We start from the raw sequence: 24,554 nt of genomic DNA on the forward strand, positions 1-24,554 counted from the left end.
CACAGTTTAAAAAAAATCTTTATTGGTAACAAGCAGATGTGATACAACTCTGTACCATATTTTTTTTTTTATCATTTAGTAAATGTTGGCTAATATTAGAAAGGAAACAATGTAGATGAAAGATGCTATATTCTTTTTTTGAACATGTTGTGTAATAGTTTTTATTATTTTATTTAAAAAATGAAAGTAACTTCTACTCTTATCTGGGGCTTCAATTTTAACTATACAAAACACTCAAATAGCAAATACTGTACGATCTTCATGCGGGGCGGGGCGGGGGGGGGGATAGTGATTTAAATAGTGTTTTGTCAATAAACCTTTAGAAAAAAAATACAGCATCTTCAACAAAACAAATTAATTTACTATCTTCAAGAGACTTCTCTATCTACAACAGAAAAATCAGATCAATGAACATGAAGATTCACTTACAACATGGGTCTTAAACAATCATCCATAAAGCTTGAACTAATGAAAGTTATTGTCAATTGTGTACAACAAATATACATATATGTAAAGTGCTTATTGCTCAGGAATGTTGGTATATTAAACAGGTTTAGGATAAGAAAGCTTACATCTCTACTGTTACAGCGCAAAACATTCTAGCACAAAATAAACAGCAACACAACAGCTTTAGCAATCAGTATTTAAGAGAGGCAACCGCTAAAGAAACATGTTAGCGTAAGCCAGTGTATACATTAGGATTCTAATGCATTCCTAATAGGTGCTTGTAAGATCAAGCTTTAGATATACAGTTAATAAAACATTTCACAGCAAACTATATGTTGTCATGCATTAGCTTGCTTATTAGAACTGCAATGGGTTTGGCAATGACACAGCTTAACAGAAACAGCTCAGCAGCCGTTGTGCAGGATGCACTTGGAGTTTTGTCATGTAACACAAGTTTAAGTGGTGACTTTTGGAAGCATAAATTTGAAAGCACCAAAAGTTAATCCTTCTGCATGGGGTGTTTTGGCTTTTTTTAAATCTTCTAATTAAAATGTCTTCCTGATGTTAAGGAGCACGCACTCGGAAGACTAAAGAAGCTACAGAAAAAACAAAACAGCAAGTCAATGACTAAGACAGTGGTTACAGCTTGTTCAGTGCTAAACTATAGGTATCCATGGTGTATTTAGTACTTGATGATTAAATGCATGCTGATGTACAGGGCAGTTCATGTACAAAAGAACCTAAGAAGCAAAACGCTAGAACAGAACATGTCTTTTGAGTTTCAGGTTTACAAGTAGACAGTTCTGGTGGACAGGAACAGGTAGAGTGGATGTGTGGATTACAGCTGGCTTCACAGACCCTGATTAGCGCTAATCTTCTTTTGTAATCCGGGTCTGTCAAAGCAGTTAATAGTATTCGTATATACAAATCATGGGCATAGTACTTGTAATATGTCTTCCATGAAAAGTATCCAAATCACAACACTGTCCAATTTGAACATGTTCTGTAATAGATTTTATTGTAATGTGGTGCCTTGTTTATGAATCGCCTGTGTGTGTGTGTGCATCTTTTGAAGGATACATTAAGAACTGCATGCACACTGTATCCATTTGCAGGCAGGATATGATGTTGTGAAAGGCTACTGTCAATGCAATCTCATTGCAGGTTACAAAATTGCAGAATGAAGTTGAAATTTGAAACACTAATAGTTACAGTACAATCAAGCACTTTACACATAGTGATTTTCCGTGCTTTTTGAAGTGTCATACTTTATTTGAGAACTTGTAATTTAGAAAGATGCATTGTTATGATAATGTTTATAAAGGCAGCATGGGGTTTTGGTAATGCATAATGGCTTGCTAATTAGCAATTTGCAAATGAGGCTATAAAATGGTGATAAGCAAATGTAGTAAATGGTTAACCAAATGAAATGCCTGCTTAGGTGGCAAAAACAAATTGGTATTTTTTTTGTTTTTGTAAACAGTCTCTTGTAAGTACATAATAATATGCACATCATCTGACAAAGACAGGCTTTTGTAAATTCATTTTCCAGCTGTAAAGAAAAGTGTTAGTGGGTACCTACAAATATGTTTTAAAAAAAATGGATAGATAAAAACAAAACACCATGGAGATCGGGATCAAAACATTTTGGTTGTGAACCTCCCGACTGTAAAAGAAAAGCACCTTCTCATATTCTTTTGCATAGTACTGGAAGCCATTATTTCTCAAAATCACTTCTAACCCTTCAAGGCAAGTTACGTGGCTGTTGAATATAGCTGAAAGTTACAGCACTCAAGCACAACTATTTTAGTAAATAATGGTAACACACTTTCAATACATTTCCTTTAAATAGATAATAAGGACCAAGCACACCTTGTCAAAGTGAACTAGTTGAACTAGTATGAGATCATGGAATACATTGGTGTAATTGCATATGTTTAGTATCGGTTAGGTTTGAATTGTAAAACTAGCCTTTGATTAATACAGTGGATCAGCTTTGAACTGATAGGAGTAGACAGGCAGTAGCCAACATATGCAAACACACACTGGAAAGCACTACCATAGCAAAGACTGGAGATGAACTGGCAGAGTCGCTGCTTTTATAAAGACAGTCTGCATGATTCCACAGTGTCATATTACAGCATTTGCTTTTATCAGGCCGTGACTTAAGTAGTGTCAACGGATTAGATGCATTCTGTAAATGAAATCCTGTTGGTTAGGGGTATATTGTGTTTTTAATTTTGTTTAAAAAAAAAAACAACCAGCCACTGCAATGGTCTGTAATCTGGAGACAGGTTTTTAAACAGTTTCAGCAGTATCTAATGAACAATGCATGAATCAAGTCGTTCTTCACATTGCAAAGGCAAACCTGCAGTATAAATTGTATAAAAATGAAATTCGCTTTGTTCAGTCGCAAACTTCCAACCCACACACACACACACCCACCCACCCAGACACACACACGCACCCACATTACTAGCACTGCATCAGAAAGATGGATGAAACGATAACAAAACACATGAATGATTTATTCCAATGGGTGGTATTGTACAGTGACTGAACTTCTCACGATGATGAACCTTTACCAGGCAAATGTGGAAAGATGTTAAAATGTCACAAAACATCCATGAATGTATTGCTTTAATATCAAAATCGGTACATAGAGATGATTTAAACAATAAAATGGTACACAACAATAACTATTCATGAAATGACCATAACATGCATGACATCATGTATACACATTAAAAAGGCATATAAAACAGAGGGTTTTTTTTCATAACATGTAATTGTTTTAGACTTTCTATATTTTCAGACTTCACTGTAGAATACTACTAAAAAAAAAACTAAAAAAAACTTTGTGAACATTAAAGTAAATGAATGGCTATGAAGGACATGCTTTTTCAGATGATGGGGTTTCAATGACAAAAAACAAAATGCAAAAACTTTTAAAAAGTGGACATTAAAATACACCCACCCTCTCCTCCCCCTGTACATATCCTACAATAGAATATTGTATACCATAGAATATTACGAAAGTACATGATATAATGTATTAAAATGTGGTAGAATCTGTGCAACTAATTAACCCTAACCCCACCCACTCACTCTAGTCCTTCATCTGTAGAAACAAATATGTTATTATGTTGCGATGACCAAGAGTACTTCGCTGCACGCCAGCACAAACATTAGGTACAAACGTCAATTGTGCCTGCCCTTGAGAAGGGGCACAAACCACACACTTGCAAAAGCAAGGGATGATGTTGCAACAATATTTGAATCGGTAAGATTTTAGACAGGACTGGAAATCCAAGATATATATTAGGAATGGTTTAATATAAAAGAAAAGACATACAGTACTTGAGAGTTTGATATTTAAGATAAACACCAAGACTAAGATTTTAAAAACTTAAGGAGCTTCGAGACAATGCATGTCAGCTTTATTGTTTTTGTCTTTATTCACCCTGATAATAGGGACGGTTTAGATGAAACAAAACAAGCTAGGTTAACTTAATACAATATGTTAATTATTCAATGATATATAACGCCGCACTTGTGATCAACAACCCCTATAAATACCATTTAAAATATATAAAACACTGCTAGTACGATATACAATTGCATTCTAAAGACTGAAGTACATTTATGGAAGACATACTGTAGTTTTGCTGGATGATTCCCAGGTTTGTCAGTCCTCCTCTGCCAGATAAACACTAAAAAAAAGAGGGATCCTAGCCATGATCCTTTATCTGCTGTACAGTGTTCATTACATGCTGGTCCGCTATGGGGTTGGTATTGGTGGTTTTTCCTTTACTGATAACACTTAAAGGGCACCTTCCTTTTTTGACTAACTGAACAAAACTATTTTGAGAAACTACCTCCAGCGGTACTTGGAATACCTGAGCATTGTGTTCTATAATAGCATCGACGACTGCAAAAGTAAAAAAGCTGCGACAGTTGTGGAAGACTAGTCAAAATATTTTTAAAAACGTTTCTGTCCTCCTCACAGCAAACCTGTATGGTTACATAATACTTTCAAAGCAAAGCCACTTTCATTTTCCTTTATAAAGTCAATAAAAACAAAGTTTAGTGTAATAAGGAAGCAGGCCATTTCTACAGTCTCAGAACCTTATATAGCAAAGCAAGCCAAATGTGAGGTGTATATAATATGTAACTTTGGAAACAATCACTGCCATATATTGTGTACAATTTGACACGTACATCAGAATATAGACGTTTTATTGTCTAGAGAAACATTTACATCTATAGTGGCAGTAAAATATATTTAAATTATTCAGGTTTTCATTGGCTCAATTTAATTACTGATTACTGCAATTACTCAGGAGCTGCTCTTTAGTTTCTGTTGGAAATACACAGTGACAATAAAATCAGAAACCCAATTTGAACAAATTCACTGCAAGTATCATAAAAAGGTAGAAGGAAAGGAATAATATATATATATATATATATATATATATATATATATATATATATATATATATATAGAGAGAGAGAGAGAGAGAGAGAGAGAGAGAGAGAGAGAGAGAGAGAGAGAGAGAGAGAGAGAGAGAGAGAGAGAGAGAGAGAGAGAGAGAGAGAGAGAGAGATAGATATATATTGCTTTTGTTTGAGACTCTAAAATATAACTGACCTTTCACTGCTAAGCACTTTATACAAGCACACTATTTTTATACAAAAGGAAATTATACAGATTCATGTAAAAGCCTAACAGCGGGCAGAATATGCACAACTCAAGTCCTTTATAATCAGTCATCGGCTGCAATATAGAGAGAATCAGGATTCAGCTACAGCAAGTAAAGTAGATATGGCTCTCTCGTAAAACTGTATGTCCCTGCTAGTTATTAAATAAAAAAAGCAACCACATTTATTAAAATGTGTTACATGGACAGCCTTCATAAAACAATCCCACCCTCTTCACTGGTTTTTCTTTGGTCCACTTACAAAATGTCAAAAAACTGAATTCATGGTGATGGAAGAAGAACAATCCTTTCCTGCTTCCCTGAATCATTAATTAACTGAAAGAAAACAAGAAAAATAAAAACAAAATGTAAAAACAAAATTCATGAAGGGAAATGGTAAAAATCAATGGAAAAATCTGGAGTGTGCAAAATGAACAGATATGAATTTAATGAAAATGGATTGGTTCAGTACTGCAATGTGCAGAACACACTGTTGCTTTTTACACACTCACACAATTAATATATAAAAATAATTAAAATACACACATATATATATAAATTATATATAAAAAATAAATATTTAAGTGGTTTGAAATTAAAATGAATTTTCTATACTTGGAATCTTGCTCTGTGTTGTAGCGGTTCTTCTCTGAAACCAGCCACCAAACAACAATGCTGAAGTCTCAGAATCATACAGTAGATGGCGACAAAACACTTTGGACATGGCAATAATTAAAAGTCTACAACACTTAATTAAACCGCCATGGTATATTATCTATATTACACAGTCTATAATTCAAGCAACACAAATCACCCAAAAGAATACATTTGTAAGAAATAAGGACAGCAATTTCAAGAAGAGTGACACAATTTGAAATAGCTTAAAATATTTTAACTAGTGGCTTCTTGTTTTATTTAATTTATTGTATTTTTTCAGGTCTCTGCCCAGTTTCCCTTCGCTTCCTGTATTCTCTCATCAGTCTCTTTATTCCCTAATTGACTTCCCCATGTTTGGCTCCTCTTCTCAGTTCTATAACTTGCTACTTTAGAAAAATAACTTCAGAAGACTACTTTTCTACTTTGGGACATATTTTATTTTGAATGTAACGTGCCATGCACTGCCTATTAAGAATCGTTCATTCAAGGTAAATCTATTCTAGGCAACAAAAAGCATTTATTCTGGATACCTTCCAAACCACACTTTAGGACAGCCTGCATAACAATTCTTTTAAAACAATGCAGAAACAACCTTATGCTTTATCTGCAAGAAAACTCTGACTACACAATATCTCCAAACCTGGACTGTAAAACATGAATAAAACAGACTTCTGTAAAGAACACTACAAACCCAATGTTGTATGCGCTGTTCCGTACAGTATGTGCACCAAAACACACTGTGGTTCAATACTTGAATCAGAATTTAAAAACTAAACATAAATAAAAAGCTATTTTTCCATTACATGGGAGATGACGGCATGCCACATGAAGTACCACTAAAAGCTACTAACACTAAACATCTGACTAAACCTGTGTGTTGAAGACTGGGGAATAAGACGTGGTAAAGAAAGGAATGAAAATGTAAAATCTTACTTTTTCTTGTCTTTGTCTTTTTTCAGCGGCTGCTGCGATGCAGCCTGTAGAGACTGCGCCTGGAGTGTTTCTGCCGCCACCTTCCGTCTGTTGAAGGCGTTCATCTCTTCCTCCAGGTCTCGCCTCTTCTCCTCCACCTTCCTCTTCTCCTCTTGGTGCATCCTCTTGAGCTGCTCAAACTTATCATGCAGCTGCGGAATGACAAGTCAACAATAAGCCTTAGTGCAGTTACAGCGTGGGTTACTTTTAAATACCCAATATACCTCCCCAAAGGCCAGGACTCAGCCCAATCTATCCAGTCAGCCTGTTCAATATATCAAGAGCCTTCACTTTTCTAGCTGGCCCTTCATATAGTAAGGAAACACATTGCTCATCCAATCCCTGTCCTCACCATTGGACTGCTGCCAATGGTGTCAGCTCTAGCTTTTGCTCATGCAGTGGTTAATATAACAAAACAGAGACCCACTAGTCCATAATGCATTTAACCCCCACCCCCATATCTCAAAACCCCTCTTGTTTAGATTGTCTTTATCATGATCAGCTAAATCTAGGGCTGAACCCATGATGCAAAGCTATAAGAAAATGACCTTTTTCACTCAGCCCTCCCATGCACGAGGCATACTTTCTGTTGCACTCTCACCTCTCTCTCTTTTTCCTTCAGTTCGGCCTCTGTTTCTTTGACCTTGTTGACAAACATCTGCCTCATCTCCTCCTCCTTGTGCTGCAGATCTCCCATGAACTCCTTCCTCTTGGCCTCATACGTTTCCTGTAGACTGGATCAACACACCAAGTCTTGAACATCAGAGTCCAGGGTTTCTGTTTTTAGAGCACGGTTTTTAATATATGGCAATCGGCACAGAGAGAGAGGCTGGAATATTTACCTGAACGGTTGGCTGTCAGGATCTGTGTCTTTGAAACCCATCTCCTCCAGTTTGCAGCGCCTGTACAACTCGTAGTGGCGAGCGTGCGTCTGTTCTCGGAGATCCTCCATATTGACCCGGATCAGCATCTCCCGCAGTTTCACGAAATCACAGTGACTCTCGTTCTCCACTGTTTCAAATCAAACGAAAGTCAATGATGTTTTTACCATGTGAGTAAGATCACAGCACATGCAAAGCTGGACAGGTTGATGTTGGAGAAGTTAATGGAGTTTCCTGGTTTACAAGGCAACTTGTGAGGACAGCCCAATTAGCCCAATGCCTTACATTTAAACAAAAAGATCAGGGATACTACAGCACTTTGTGACTTTATGAATCAGTAAACCAAAGGGGAATATAACTTGGCCGACAGATGGCCTACTGCAGCTAATGGATTTTCCAAGTTCCCAGAACTGCCAGCAGCTTTGGTGGAATCTCTGAGACATTTCCTGATCTTGATCTTAACAGGCAGGGATCTTGCTCTTTAGGGTTAAACTCAACGTTTGTTTGTTTGTTTTCCCCTCTCGCTGAAAGATAAGAAAACAACCCCGTTCCGTTCATTGCCAGCGTTGTGGATTAGACTGTCATAGAAACGGCTGCTGCTCTACCAACCTGCCTCAGAGAATCAGAACCCCCACTGATCAGCTGTATTTATTAATGGCTTTTCACTTCTAAACTATTTTAATTGGCCCACATTCCAGTGTCAGGAAGCAGAACTGTTTCCTGCTCGAGTTATAAACAAGTTCAGACAACATGCAGCAATCCACCTATGAAAAGGCTATCTCACAAGGTGACATTGCTAAACTGTAACTTTAAGCAGTACAGTAAGAAATGTGGTGCCCAGCTGTGGACTATTAAAGTCTCAGCCAAGTGATTAAACACAGAAGTCTGGTTTCTATGATGGTATATATGTTAATGGTAAATCTATTAAATAATATAATGCCGTATACACTGAAAGCATCTGGCTTTCATTTATTTGTTGACTGCTTAAGGAAGATGGTGCTGGACCTTTCGGGTCAGGAGACATCATCTTCTGGTTTTATGTTAATGTCGGAGAAGTGCCTCACATGAAGGGTCTGCTTGTACATGTGCAAAAATGACTTGGTTGCAATGGCCTAAAAAAAGCCAACATCACTAGGTCATTGTAGTCACTTGAGATTTAGTTGACTGTATTTTCGTAGTTAATGTCCTTTATCTCATTGCTTACATGAGTTTATATTTTAAAATCATATCAGCACAAAGGTAAGATTACAATTGAATCACGTATGCCCCTAATTCTGCGATGAATTGCTTTCTGAGTTATACTTACCCTGAACCACACCCCAAGGGTACTGTCTGGCTCGAACCAGTTTATTGCCCACTTTCACTTCTTCTGTGCTTCCAACAACAGCAAAGGGAAGATGGGCCTGAAATTAATTTCAGAAAATGGTTACAATTACAGGTTTTAATTGCTTGTTACTGTAAACCTTTGGCTAAAATGAGTAAACATTTCACTTCCGCATGAAGCTTGTTAAATCTATAAAAGACACTGCTGTACAGTCAAACAACTGATGCGCATATTTATTTTAATGTTTTAAGATTTAAACCATTAAACAGCTGTGCTATGGCAGCATGCTAAAGCCCACTGAACAAACCAATTAAGTTCGATTTGGTTTATAACAAGGGGTTAATCACTGGGCTCAACAAGAATATACATTGTAAAACGCCCTCCCTCCCTCTCTCCCTCCGGCCCGCCCGCCCGCCCTCACGAAACTGAAGAGTTGTATAAATAGTAAATCTCTACTTACATTCATTGAAGCATTGATCTCTGTGACGGCCTCGTCATCAGTTGGAAACTGATAGATCTGAACTCCATTGCTAACAAGCTCACTCATTATCTTGATCTTAAACTTGTGCAGCTCGCTCTTAGAAATGGTATCAGCCTTTGCAATAATTGGGATGATATTCACCTAGGACATGGGGGGGGGAGGGGAATCCTTTAGATGATCGTCACATCAGTAACAGATATCTTAAAACTCATTTGCCAGGACATCTTTATTCAGACAATGTTCACACTCATAGCAATTTAAGCAAAATATGGTAGTATAGTTTCCATAGCTTTGATTGACAAGATAGTCATTTTATGTCCGATGATGTGAAACCAGGAATCAGCTGCTTTAACATCAGCTTGGGCAAGACTCCAGCATTAGTGACAGAGGCAAAAAAGCTGCTTCATTACTGCAAGTAAATGAATGCGTCAGTTTGTTTGCCTTCGACAAGCCTGCCAACCAGGGAATCAGAGAACACAATTAAAAATCAAGCTGCTGCTGATGCATCCACAGTGTGAAGCAGTACCAGGCAGTAACACATTCTTATTCACAATGGCCAAGTCCCATCACTCGACTCACTTATTAATCCAATGCTGAGTCCTCTTATTACATCTCCTATTTAGGGAAAACAGATTAACATACTTTGGATTTAAGATTGGATTCCTAATGCTAAAGGAAACGAGTCTGCAAACCATTCTAGACTACCTATACTGGTCTGATTATTCCAGAATACAGACCAATACGCAGCAGCTTCATGTCCATACATTCTTAAAAGAGAAAATATTTACTTTTTGCTGCAATACAAACCTCAATTTGGCTGTGCAGCACAACATATAACACATCAGTAGCACACTCGTGATTGGTGCTACACATTCCCTTTTTTGTTCTCTAAAATATATAGTCCTAACAGAATATGTGTTTCAGGAGACAAGTTAATGATCGTTATTTACAACAGACTTTACTTACTGAAATGAGACACAGGCCTGGATTCAATAAAAATGATAGCAGCGCCATATCCATTAGTACAGCTACGGCACTGCCACGAGCCTTGACTGCATGCAAGCCACAGACTGAACATCTCACTAGACTGCCTCCACATGCTGCCTCAGTTAGTGTCTTTTTACACAAGAAATAATAATTCAGGCAAAGCAGCCCAACTGATTGCCAATGTGAAGAGCCTGTATTAAGGATTTTGGCTGTACTTGGAATCTATTTAACCATTTTAGTATTCAGCCGGTACCTAAACCACAGAACTGTAGGTGTTGCAATTCAACTAATGTTGTGTAATTTGACTGCTTTGAGCAAACCCATCATTTACACATAAATCTGCCCACATTTTAGTCAGAACTAAAAAATCCCTTGAAGAATTCAGAAAAGAGGACTGAATCCTCTAGCTACGGCAGCTCCATAAACTCGGATTAAATTCAGGCCAGGTTGCAGTGGAACAGCCAGTGCCCGCTATACGTTTGTTGAAAAAAAATGTGCTCAATTTTCATACCTTGCTATCCAGCTTTTTCATGGTAACTAAGTCCAAGGATTTGAGGGAATGTCCTGTTGGAGCGATGAAGTAAAGGCAGATGTGAATTCTTGTGTCATGGCAGTTAAAGAGTGCACGCTTGATCTTCAGTTCTTCTTGCAGGTAGTTTTCAAACTGTGTGTCAATGTAGTCGACTATGGGCTTGTAGCTGGCAAAAGGAGAAACGTCATGAGAAATAAAAGCAGCTTTATTTTTACATGGCTTCAAATGCATGCACACAGAAAAGCTTTTAGGAATGTTTATACCAATTGCCAGGGATGGAAAATAAAAGTAACAGCTGGTACAATTAGCCTGTGCCTAATGACCAATGTAACTCAACCTCAGCAATCAAATCTGTGCTGTTTCATAAAATACATTATAAATCATCAGATTCTACAAGTTCCAGGCATTTTAATTTTCCATTCTCTATCATACTGCCAACCACTTGGCAAATGAAACTGAAAAATATCAGACTCAAATATCAAAAGCAAACTCCAGGCAAGAGAAACTCACAGCTACAGCTACCCACAATCCTGTTTGGTCATGTGATCAGACATCAGGCTAGATGCCGTAGATCACGGAAGAGAGCTTCTGATGAATAGATACAGTAACTCGCGCAAAGGTACCAGTGTTGCAGCCGTGACTCACAATGTAACCAAATCAGCAAGCATTGGAAGGCCCAGTTGTTTTTTTTATTTTATACTTGAGATGGTCACAAAGCATAGCCAGTATAATAACAGTTATATCTTTCACTTTACTGTTATTCGGGTTCCTCAGTGGTTTGAGATGCTTTCATGAAATTCGCAGACACATCAGATGTCTGCTCCTTTTATATAACCATAATCGAGTCACTGGTGCAACATTGGCCATGTTTACCCCCTTCATAATGAGGGCTTCTGAACAAGTGAAGTACAGTGGTGGGTAACAGACTGCACTGTTTGAAGCTGTACACTTCAGATAAGCGGACTAGAAAAACAGAGCAAAATAGATAAATGTCTGCTGATGGAAGGGTACCCAGGACTTGCAGGGTAAGGACAGTGTATTGGGGGGGGGGGTGGGTATTGGTATATTCAAATATATAAACTAGTTTGGGTAGTATTGGTAACCAATACTTTTAAAAATCCAACTTCACAGAGTTAATAAATGACGCAGGGAGGGAATTGGTGTGCAGAAAACGCTTCTGTACATGCGTTCCATAATTTACGGACTTGTTTTCCCCTTGTCAGTCGTCCATCCCCCCCAAACAATGCAGAAGAAAAGGGATTATTCTTGTGAGTGGGATTCATTTTCCTTTCTCCTCGTTCTTTGCCACTCCTACTGCATTTCAATGGGAACAAGAACAATAGCAGTTTTGAACCACAACTCAAAGTTTAATTGCCATGTTAAAACTACTGTTTTGCTTGTCAAACATAATTGAATTAAAGCTTTATGCAACTACAGCTGCTGTTCTGTTCCTCTTGCTTATTGTATTTTACATAAAATCAGATAAGTTCACATTGATTACTGTTCATTCTTAAGACCCACAGGGGACATTACTTTATACTAGAGATCTCACAAGGTTTAAATTGACTTTAATCAATATGACAATTCATTCAGACATCTCAAGGCAAACCTGTTATCTTTCTAATTATACACACACACACACACATATACATATATATATATATATATATATATATATATATATATATAATCTTTATAATATGTTTGATAATTCCACTTCTCAAAAGTGGATAAAAGTCATTTAAAAACTAGATTCTCTTTTAAGATCAAGCCTCGTGTTTTTTTGTTTTTTTTGACTGACCAGCAAGTCTTCCCGTTCCTCAGAGGTAATTAAAAAAAAAAAAAAAGACTGATCATAATGGTCTCTTTGAATATCAAACTGTACAGCTGAAGACAGATCTATCTGAATATATATCTACATTTTTACCACCCCTGCTCCTTTTCCTACACTCAATTCAATTAAGGAAAGCTAATGCATTAAAAGGCCAGCAAAATGTTTGTTTCTGAATACAGAATTGAATAACTGTATTAAAAGCACTGCTTGAATAACATTTAAGAAAGGTTAACCTAATGAGATTTCCTTAAATTCATTTAACTAAAAGTATTAGCCAGAGAAAGCCATGGTTCCATTCAAAACTACCAGCAGAACAAAGTGGTCAAGGGCTCTACCCGTTACGTTTCTTCTTGTGATCTTTTCTTTCACTGCCCCATTTTAAATTTACAGCTCCTAAATACACACCTCTGCTCTTTGTTGATCTGATCTCCAAACCCCACAGTGTCTACGATGGTCAGCTTCAAGTGGACGTTGCTCTCCTGCAAATCGTACGTCCTCGGGCGAAGGTACACCCCGTTTTGATAATGGCTGGCTTCTTCATTTTCAAACGTTGTGTTAAAAAGGGTGTTCATTAACGTGGACTTGCCGACGCCAGTTTCACCTGAGCAACAAAAAACGGAGATGCATGGTCAAGCTGGGAATTACATTGCATACTGCCACTGAACTACAACTGCCTCCAGAGCTACAAAGACTCTGAAGTACACAAGAATAGAGAGGAGAGCAAGACTCAAAGGGTCCTTATGATCTCTTCTAATTTGTAAATGTAGGCTTTGCTTTTAATACGGCTCAGACTATTTATAGGCCGCACACTTCTAATGCTTGAGAAGCAAGAGAGACGTCTACAATAAACTAACTTAACACTAACAACATCATCATAACATTAAAACTTTACAGGTAAATTTGTCACAGCTATTTCCAGTACTTCAGTAAGTGTTGGGTACTCACCTACACAGAGTATATTGAAACAGAAACCCTGTGCTACTGATTTACTGACCAGCTGGTCAGGAAGACTGTCGAACCCGACATGGCCGCCTAGACTGAGATTCCGCTTTTCTTCATTCTGTTGAGAAAAATAAAACAATTTCGATTTGCATATATTTTCACACAATCTGTAGGGGTCTTTAGAGACTTCATGTTGTTTCGACCACATTCCACGCATTGTGCAGATTACAACAGAGCACGGGAATCAGCCTGCAATCACACAGTAATACTGGCACAACTGAAATGCATAATTCATTTAACTCAGACAAGCTATTCTGTTAAAAAGGAAAACCAGAAAATAAAAATAAGCTTTGCACATAGTGAGTGCACAGGGGCTTGAAATAACAGGAGACAAAAAAAAAACAACCACTTCCTCTAAACATGCAGAACTCATTATGGATTTCATTCTCACTCTGTATACTTGATGAAATCTCTTTGTGGCCCATAAACATGAGGAACAGCATTTGAGTCTGTTTTCATTAAAACATGAAAGACTGCACTGCATCTTCTAGCAAGCCATGTTTCCCCACTCCATTTTAATGACACACAGAGTGTATGAAACAGTTTGCATTCTTCGTGGCTGACGTAATGCTCTGGGCCTTCCGCTCGCCCGGTGCCTTCGCCGCTGCTGGACCCATCAGAGTTCATTCTTCAAGAATATTCAAGATCTTTTTAATTCATTGTTTTAAAAACAATGTGCACAAATATTAGAAATAAAAAGGTACTGAAAGAAACTTAAAATATTCATTGACAAACATTTTGACTTAATAATAATAATAATAATAATAATAATAATAATAATAATAATAAATTACAAATAACACCGTTAAGCGTTTTAAAGTTGTGGATGAAATACAGGCAGTATCAGTTTTTAATGAACGACTGGAAGTTCAAAAAAGCAACAGTACATTTTAAAGCAGGCAGATTTACAGGTATACTAAATACAAAACAAGCCAACCATTGCATGACCTGGACTAATTCGCAAGCAGGTACTGTATGTTGCATGGCTTAACACTGATCCTAATACAACTTATTCACAGGTGCACCTATGCTAGCAAAACAACAACAGAATGAATTGCCACAGACATGTCATGAACACAAGGTTTGCGCTGGGATTATAACGGCAAACATTGTGAACCTTGTGTGTGGAAAACTGCTTTACAGAACACTCTAGACCTATAAATAAAGGCATTATCATGAAAATTGTATCATGCCAGCAGTCTGGGAGCCTGGAGGATCTGCTTGGGTTGAGCAATCAAAAGAAACCCAAGAAAGATATTCAGCTGTGTTGCTCTAAATGAATGCTTTTAACCTGTTATTCAGTCTTCCCATTTCACACTTATTACACTAGGAGTGGCAATGTGTGTGATGAATGCGGGAATGGCCTGGGTATGATTTGATAAAGCTCAGGGGACCCCTAGGACCCATCTGCAGACAAGAGGGGTGAGGCACACAATAGGGCTCCTATAGGGGACCGATTAGGGGCTGAAGAGGACAAGCAAAACAAAAGAATAACTGCGCTTGACAGCCCTCCAGCACAACACTGCAGTACAACAAGACTGCTAATTTCTCATGTATGAATTCCACCCTACAATTATCGCTTAAATGATAACCTGTCACTTGCACAGTGAGGGAGTGAGTTGGCAACACAGCCTCTGTTGCGGTCGGTCTCAAAAAACTTCCGATATCCTGTTGTGCTTTTTCGTTTGAAATATCTCTGGCTATACCTCTGTCTATGCGCAGTAGCAAGAATAAACAGTGGTCAACAAGTGGTCATACTTTCACATGACCTCCGTCGCCTCCAGGGCTGCTCTCAAGTTGACTCGGTAGACCGTGTTTTTTCTCATTTGTTCAGGATCCAAGAAAATATACCCACTCCACACGATACTGTGGCCTAGGGAGTGTGTCTGTTGTACTACTGCAGTGAATACTAATTAAAATTATACATTGAAACTATAAAAACTGACCTTACCTAAGGTAACAATACGTAGTCCAATATGAGTGCTAATCAGGGTCAGAGAATTATTCACATTATGTGAAAAGGTAATTCACAAGAGAAGAATTGACAGTACAGGAGACAGCAGGTATGGCACACACATACACATACAAGTTTGCAAGTGTGCCTGTTACCACCTGGTTCAATATCCAAATGTGTCTGAATTCTGTGCGTCTACCACATCAAGTCCTGCCTAGAACGTACTTCATGTCAAAAGCAATTAAGTAATGCAGCACCCTTCTTGATCTTAAGATCATGAGACGCAAGGGTCACTCTGGGATGAGATAACCCATTCCCAGAGGAATGAAGCCTGACCCTCTAATCTCGCTCCCAGGACACAGCTTACTGCTGCCACTTGGGAAGAGAGCTTCTCCACTCCAGTACAAACCACTAGCACCAAACAAAGACCTCCCCCAGTCTAGCTCAGAAGGGCAGGGATCCAGTGAGCAATCAATTATTTAAAGTGTACTAAAGTGTTTACTCCAGTCTTTAAAAATGTTTTGGCTAATGCCTTCATCAGTGATCCAAAATGTTCATCTGCTTGACCTTGTTACTTATCTCAGAATTGATGACTAGGTTTTCTGCAAGGCAAAGACACTGACATGAGAGACACATGGATTCCTAGTTCAGGGATGGAAATAAGACTCCCATTGCATAGCAGTTTCACCCATTCCAGATTTTATAGATAACAAGGTCAGGTGGGCATCCATCTGTCTGTCTGTCTATCAAAGTGACAAGCGTATACGTATAGGGGACATACCTATTTCCTTTTTTATTATGAGGATTTCTCTGATTTTATTATTTACAGTCCCGGGTTCAAAATAAGAATCCGGCTCAGGTCCTCAGGTAAAATAGTTTGATGGCTTTGACATTAGCCATTGTTAATCCACACCCAGGAGGGGTCTCTGCTAGGTGTATCTTCAATGGACATTAAAGGTGCAGAGAAGTCAACAGTATTGATTTTGGCTTATTATTACCATCACTTTGATCAGCTTGTAACCATCGCACTAAAACTTTTAATACACAGTAAATCACTTAATCTCATTTCTTAGGAATTGGGTATCTGGGACTCTAGAAGTTTCAGTGTGACTTCCACAACAATAATGTAGGGCAGCTCCAGGCAAAAATCACACACTTGCCAAACCTGAGCTAATTCAGCATTAAACAGAGCATATAGCTATGACCGAAGAGGTCCCAATTTTCTACAGTTCCCAGAATTCAAGAGTGACAACCCACATGCTTACAATACTGTATTCAACCATATAGTGATAATCACAGCAATGTGAATTACTTGGCAGCAAAGCCAATATAGATGTGCAATATTTTATCACAGTGCCCTACCAGTTTAATACTATGAATTTACAGCCATCACAAAAAAAACAGTCATCAGTTTCAATTGAAGCATTAACCTTAATCCAGTGCTTTTGAACCCTAACATCAAATGTTATTTACTGTACTGCGAATCATATTTTAGTTCTCTCAGGCAGTGATGACCTGATGTGAAAAAGCTGTTCTCTTTGTTAATCCCCCTACTAATTCTTACAATCTATCCATTCATCAAATCCCAGTACCGCTAAAGTGAAAGCATGCACTATTGTATTCATTTCTGCATAGATTTCCTCTATATTCACCAAGTTTGAATATCTAAAATCAGCTGTACGATTTAAACTAAGCATCAGTTTTTTTTGTTATTTTTTTAACAATCCATTTTACACATTACTAGTTTTGAATTTGTATTTTTTTATACAGACTGTAACTGATAGATTACGCTACAGTAAAGTTGTAAAGTGAAAACACTGCTTTTCATCCAATAAACATTGATCAATTATGCAAGAGTAGGAGTGCCACCTAGTCATCGCGGTAATAGAATGTTGTGAAACAAAATATACAGCTTGTATACTGGGATCATGTCTACTGGTATACATTTACACTGATTCCAGAGTGTATAATATACATCTACAGTACAGTACACACGTGATTGACCTGCTGTACATTTAAGAACACAGCTAAAAACCTGAACTGCAATTCAAACTTGAGTAGCAAAATCTATACATTATTATTTATTTATTTATTTACTTTTTGGACAATCAAATCGATATATGTACTCACACTGCTGATAAAAAAATACCACATTACATTATCTGGAATATAGACCGATATAGGAACCGTGAGAAATGTGTTTTTATCCCCCAAAAAGATACATACAGCATTAACTTACACTACAATATTTATGTTATACCCAGCAAGGGTAATATACATAGTATTGGTATTGAATAATTCGTTGATTTTTACAGTAAATATAAACTGCACATACCCTAACATGTTTTAATATCACGCTTGCGTCTCATCCATGAGGTCTGTACGACACAAAGTGTTATGCAGATGCAGGACATGTCTGTAGAAATGGCACGATGTGTTTAGGAAGTGTTTGCTCATCCTGGGACCATTCAGAAATAGCCTCCAGAAAACAAAACCAAAGCCCTGGCCAGTGACACATCAACATCAGCATGAACCAAAAACCGAGCGAAGCAAATGAACCACTGCTAGTAATGTACAACAGGAAAACGCAATTATTAAAAAAAAAAAAAAAGGTATTTCCAGCCAATGCGTACAAAACGTAGGTATACTTACTGAAGACTTGTCTATATCCGTGGCAGCCATGGCTCCTGTGTGTGAATATGTAATAATCTGGTTGAAGGCAGTCTTCCGTCTTTCTCTCTATGGAATGATACAGAGTAACCGCTCAATGAATCCAATATGGCTACTTCCTGGAAACTCCCACTTCGCTCAGGAATACCAGCCCAGGTCCTGTGTATACTAACCTGGACACGAGAATATTATGTTGCTTGATCTGTAAAATCGTATTTTTATATCATTGCGACTGGTTTCGCGTTATGGGGGGGGGGAAGACGTAACAAACATGCGAGGCACATTTGACTCTTTCTTGCAATAATGAGTAGAAAAAAAAAACGTTTTCAGTATTGTTCCCAAGGGATTTTGCATCCAGACGACAGCGGTCCTGGGATTTGTAGTTTCATGACGTGGAACGTTTCTTGAACAGCAGTTTGTGACCGCTGTTTACAAGCACAGTGCATACACAAGTGTACCAAATTACCTGAAAACAAATAAATCCTGAATCCAATACAGAATGTAGTGCTTTTTTTAATTCAGAATTTTTATTATTCTAAGAACAGTACTATTCTATAATTGCGCCTCAATAATCATTTTAGGTTCAGTCGACTAATTAAATAATAGGTAAGGCAATAGGCACATTTTTACCTTCTAAATGAAAATGAAATTCAACAAATACGAATGTTCCATGTTAACATTTTAAAATATCTAAAGCCCATTTATTCCTGGTAATAATATGCACGCAATCTATTTAATATGTGCTCCTTAATGCGAATTGAACAATAACTTTTTGAGGCTGGAGACTTAAAATCTGGCGTGTTTAAACAATACTAGAACAAACAATAGACTAGTTACCAGAAGACATTGTGTTTATCTCCTAACCCTCTCTGCACCCGCCTACTCAATGTACAATCCGCATAAATTATTCCAATTATTCCCAGATGGGCTTTCGTCCCGGAAACGAGAGCAGGTAGAATAGAGACACAAATAGCAACAGAGATCGACCGAAACTTTGCTATCGGCGGAGTTCTTTAATTGACTGATACTTCCATAGAGAACTACCTTACACAGGTGGGCAGGATGGATTTGACGCAAGAGTCAGTTCTAACATTCTTGCTGAATGAAGGTGGTCAAGTGAAAAACTCCGAGCTGCTTAACCATTTTAAAAGTCTGTTCAATGTTGGTAATCCTGACGAAAGAAAGCAAAACCGGGAGTTGTTCAAGAGGTTTGTGAACAATGTTGCCGTGGTGAAAGACGACGACGGGGTAAAATATGTTGTTGTCAGGAAAAAATACCTGCCTTTTGTGAAAGAAGTTTCGGAAGTACCTGCACAACACTCCGATCTGAGTGGGAGTTCAGAATGCTTAAGCAACTTGTCATCTGATATAGGTGGCGACCAAAGCCGTGAAGGTGAAGCAGGTAAGATCTTTCGTTCTGACCTTCATAACAATAACCTGGCCGCTTTTCCGAACGCTGCTGACAGTGTGTTAGGCGAAAAATCAATTGACAATGCTTTCAATGCAAACACGTCGGCGACATTAATAGGGAGAAGAAGCTCAGATACCGAGAATATTGGAGTTATTGATGTGGAAGAAGGGAAACCACTATGCACCACTCAAGCGGTGTCAGCAGAAGAGACTGTAGAATTCAAAGAACCTACTGTTCCTGGAGACCTGAAGCGCTTAGTTGACAAAAAGGGCAACGCTTCCATTTTTGCTATTGTGGCAGTGCCTGATATCCCAACCTCTCAGTCTCAACCAAGCCATACCTGTGATAATAAAGTTGAATCAATGCTATTAAAGTACAACCAAGATGGGACATATAATAAAGGAGCCACAGCGCAAGGTGCCCAAAGGACTGCTCAGAAGCCCTACATGCTCCCGTTGAGATGCCCTCCACCTGAGGTGGGTTTTAAAAAGCAAGTGGAAGAGCAGGTTGTTTTACTTCCGAAAGAAGACAAGGAGAAGGCCCTTGTGAAGCTCCAAGCAGAGCGTGATGCTTACATGTCTCCCCGAATTAAAAGAAGACAGATCGAGGAAGCAGCCAGTGCTAGCTCTCCTCATTTGAAAAGGATATCCAAGACTCTGAAACAAGGTGAGGAACCCAGATACTCCGACATGGTCCCTCTGGACCCTGTAGAGCATGAGTGGCTGGTGAAAGCTGCAGCAGGACATTGGAACCAGATTTATGGTCTTCTTCTAAGGGATACGAACTTGGCTGAAAAGAAGGACTTCATGTCTGGGTTCACAGCTCTCCATTGGGCAGCCAAAAGTGGAAACATTGACATGGTGACTAAAATCATTGACGTCTCCAGCAGAAGGAATACCAAGTTGGACGTAAACTCTAAAACCTATGGGGGCTACACACCATTGCATATTGCTGCTTTACATGGCCACGAAGATGTCCTTTCCATGCTAGTCTTGGACTATCAGGCAAAAAGCAACATAAGGGACTACAGTGGCAAGAAGCCGTACCATTATTTAAGTAAGGGGGCATCATTTCAGGTGAGGCAGCTCCTGGGAGACCCTCAGACACTCCAGCAGCAAAGTGCCCCCCTAAAGAAGCCCACAAAGGTGTCTCATTCCATTCTGAGCTCCACTAACTCGTTCCTGGGAGTTCTCAGTGAAGATGGCCATGTCCCTGAACTTCCTAAAGGCTTCAAGCCGCCCTCTTTAAGTAAGCTCTTCAATCCTCCCACAGTGTACAAAAAGAAAAGCAAGCCCAGGTCAAACTTCGCTTCTGTAAGCGAAGAACACGATGATGAGAAAGAAGACATTGTCAAACGCAGACCCATTTCTGAGTTCTTTCTCTAGGGTTTAGGGTTAAGGAAGGCAGCTGTTTATTTGCTGAATTCTTAATGAGGAATTTTATATTGGTAACAGACTGTAGTTACATCATCAAATCAGGTCACCTGGAGTCCATTTACTGGGATGAAACTGGAGATATCATACGTTTTATATGTAGTCTTGGGGCGATTTTAATAGCATTTAAGGTTAAGTGCAGCTTATATGTTATAATACTGTATTATCATGAATTGAATGGCTAGTAATTGTATTTTCTACCTACTAGCCTGTGAAAGTCCCGTCTTTAGCTCTCTTGGTGGGTTTTTGCTCCAAGACCAGCAGGTTGTGGATTTAACTGCATTACACATGTTTTTGACTATTGAATAGCTATTAGTGAGTTGAATTTAGGCACCCTGAAGTTCTGTTTCTTACTATGTAAAATGGTGAGATGGTTGTGGGGAAAGTGCACGTGTAAATGAATAATGGATGTTCTAATGAACTGTTTTTGCATTGTCTTTATTTTGTATATTCAGTATTTCTAGTGTTGATGTCACCAGGGTTCTCTGCTGAGTTTGTCACAGTGGTTAGATGAATGCTGTGTGTAATATGTTTACATCTAACACCTACAAGGAGCTTTACATAGGCATTCTGAGATTTTATCCCAAGCCTACTTCTGTGTAAGATAAATGAGAAAGATTTGTTTTATTATTCAGGTTCAAAATATAACTCAGATGCACTTTCTGTCAGCACCGAAAGATGCAAGTGCTGTACACCAGTGTGCCTCATTTTAGGAAAATGGAAACGTTTTGTTTTTGAAGCACACATTTGCAGCATTGTCTATTTGCAGATGCTGACGTGTCCGTTATTGAAACTTTTAAGAGTCAGCTTTTAAATGCTGCTTTCTACACAAAAACGCTTGAATCTGGGTTTTTTTGGTTTAGTTTTTTTAATGCATTTAATGGTACAGTTGGTTGCAAGTTGCACATCTGTGAGAATTTAAACCTTATGTAGTGCTTTTATAGGGAATGTGATTCATGAGCTGCTCAATAGTGGAAACTGTTCTTATTAGCATGTTGGTGATAAAATTGTTAGAACATGCAGAGGCACGTCGTTCTACATTAGGCTGGGTACTCCAGAACTTCTGTTAAGCTGAATTCTTGTCTGATTTATGCATGGATATATAACACAGGAAATAATAATGTTTGGGGATTGGGTTGTGGCTAACACTTACTATTTGTATATGAAAATGGAGCCAACTGAAATAGATCTGAATCTCTGTTTGTCTACCTCCTAGAATCAATAATAAAAATGTATCTACATAACATGACTCCAGTCCTTGTTGGTTTCTTGTTGCAACACACACTGCTGAGTATATGTGTTGTAATTTAGATTATACTGTGATTCACGGTTATATTTAACATGCTTTCACAGATATATTTATATCTTTATGACACATTCCACACATACCAATTTTAACCCTTTAGACCCTTACAATAAAAACTATGAATTACGTCTTCATGGTAGTAACTAATCTATTTTTTTTCCCTACCCCTAGCATCATATTTGCTTTCACGGCTGAACATTTTTTTTTTAATACATTTTCTTAAATATCTCTGCAGGTTCAATGCTGTGCAGACATTTTAAATCGGAGTTGCCACAGTTTCAGGGGGCGCACAAATTTAAATGATGTTTCCCAAGTGGTCCTTTCTAAATCCACTTTAGTTTGTATCTTTTCCATTGGTTGTAAAGAGATGTTGGTTCAGAATGTACAGTAAGTCTGAAACCAAGTTTGTTTAGATTACCTGCATTCAGCCTCGGACGCTTCAACCCTCCTGTGCTGGGAGCTTTTTTAACACAGGCCACTGCAGGCTCCCACAGCAATACAAAAATGTAAACAAAAGAAACCTTCTTTTGTTATACCCCACCGAATTATTTGTACAGGAAATACCAACACATCTGACGTTTTCACAGGGGGCTAATGAGAATCTAAGTGGGGAGCTAATATTCCGGATTATTCCAGAAACAGTGTGCAAAATCATTATTATTCACATGAAATGTGTTTTGAGGGTGTCTTTGCCGTCCGTAGTAATCCAGTAATATTGTTTGCAATAGATGTTTGTAATATTGGCTTGACTAAAAAGGCCACAGTAAATTTCCCTCCTTAAAATAAAGCCTGTAAATATTTAAACAGAGTACTTTTATAACTCCTGTTTCTTGCTCTGGTTCCAGGTTGGTACATTATCTTGCTTGTTGGGAACAGTGGTCTATGAAACAAGAATGAGCGATTACATTATGTATCAAATGCAAACGTTACGTGATGTAATATGAAAGCATGACCTTCACACAGAGCAAGGTGTCGTGCTGGTTCTTGTTGTGCATGCATCATAATAAACCCCCGGGGGCTCTCTCCTGTCAAGTCCTGTACGTCTGTGTCCAGGTTGCAGCTTGGATGATTTGTCTCTTTGCCAATTCCATGTCTGCGCTCTAGGGCCCATTCTTGAAACTTAATGTGCACAATTAACCCCAATTTAAAAACCAGGAACTCAAAATGGTATCCAGTCCTGCGTGGGTGTACATGAATGAAGCCTACTTCAGTCAGGTGTTTATTTGCTATTTATCATCATATTGTCACTGGTTTTACTGTTGTTTTTAGCAGCATTTGAGGGTGTAGGTGTATATTGGGTATATCTGAATTGTGATAGGGAGACGTTCTCCCCCCCAATAGTCCTGTCACTTTATATAACATCGTCACTCCAGGGGCCTGGGCAGAGCCACAGCTGCGGAATGAATGTGGATACATTGGTGTGTATTGTCCTGAAGGAGCCTGGCAACTCCACGTGATATACAGGAACACGACATACAATATCATATTCAGTATTCATCAGCAGTGTTTCAGTAATGTCTGTCTAAGTTCAGGTAATGTATTTTATGTGTTCTGAAAACATTCACGGTTTTGAATAAACCCTAAAAAATGCCCCCTTTGGCTTTGATTTAGCAGAGGGAAGGCTGGGTACAGCCAGGAACCCCTTGTTACTTTTCTAGGATTTGCATGTCCACGAGACAGTTCCCCCATAATTACCGTTTTATAATGAAGGTCTCGAGTAATAGACTCTCACATGAGAAAACAAAGACAGCATTCAAAGAAAGCACTAATGAGCAGAGACTAGATGTGATGCCTCCGTTAGAACACTCTTCCAATGATTAAACGCCCAGTCGCTGCATTTTCTAGTTCAGTATCTCAGTTAGGATCAAACATGATTTTTCTTGCAACACTCCAGCTCTATTATGTTTTTCTTCTCTTTATGGACTTTTCTGTTGTGCTTTTTTTGTAACATTTATTTTGGACA

At 38.3% G+C, this 24,554-nt stretch overlaps 2 protein-coding genes across 3 annotated transcripts; one reads left to right on the forward strand and one right to left on the reverse strand.

The window, feature by feature from the left end:
- Positions 1 to 18,840, reverse strand: LOC117413211 (septin-8-A). 2 transcript variants are annotated; one of them, XM_034022042.3, is made up of 10 exons: positions 18,424 to 18,840; positions 13,761 to 13,875; positions 13,221 to 13,416; positions 10,961 to 11,147; positions 9,442 to 9,603; positions 8,964 to 9,060; positions 7,619 to 7,787; positions 7,378 to 7,510; positions 6,738 to 6,928; positions 1 to 1,043 (listed from the first exon to the last, which is right to left on the reverse strand). In XM_034022042.3, the coding sequence occupies exons 1-10, from the start codon at positions 18,451 to 18,453 to the stop codon at positions 989 to 991; spliced, it is 1,335 nt and encodes a 444-aa protein (XP_033877933.1). In that variant the 5' UTR covers positions 18,454 to 18,840; the 3' UTR covers positions 1 to 988. The 2 variants fall into 2 exon arrangements, with proteins under 2 accessions (XP_033877933.1, XP_033877934.1); XM_034022043.3 differs by lacking the exon at positions 1 to 1,043 and adding an exon at positions 5,021 to 5,483 and having other exon boundaries at positions 18,424 to 18,822.
- Positions 18,841 to 19,330: 490 nt separating this feature from the next.
- On the forward strand, positions 19,331 to 22,531 carry LOC117413153 (ankyrin repeat domain-containing protein SOWAHA-like). The gene has a single exon (XM_034021935.3). The coding sequence runs from the start codon at positions 19,504 to 19,506 to the stop codon at positions 21,235 to 21,237; it is 1,734 nt and encodes a 577-aa protein (XP_033877826.3). The 5' UTR covers positions 19,331 to 19,503; the 3' UTR covers positions 21,238 to 22,531.
- Positions 22,532 to 24,554: the final 2,023 nt, after the last annotated feature.

Source organism: Acipenser ruthenus, chromosome 23 (assembly GCF_902713425.1).
Source record: "Acipenser ruthenus chromosome 23, fAciRut3.2 maternal haplotype, whole genome shotgun sequence".
NCBI classification, from domain to species: Eukaryota; Metazoa; Chordata; class Actinopteri; order Acipenseriformes; family Acipenseridae; genus Acipenser; species Acipenser ruthenus.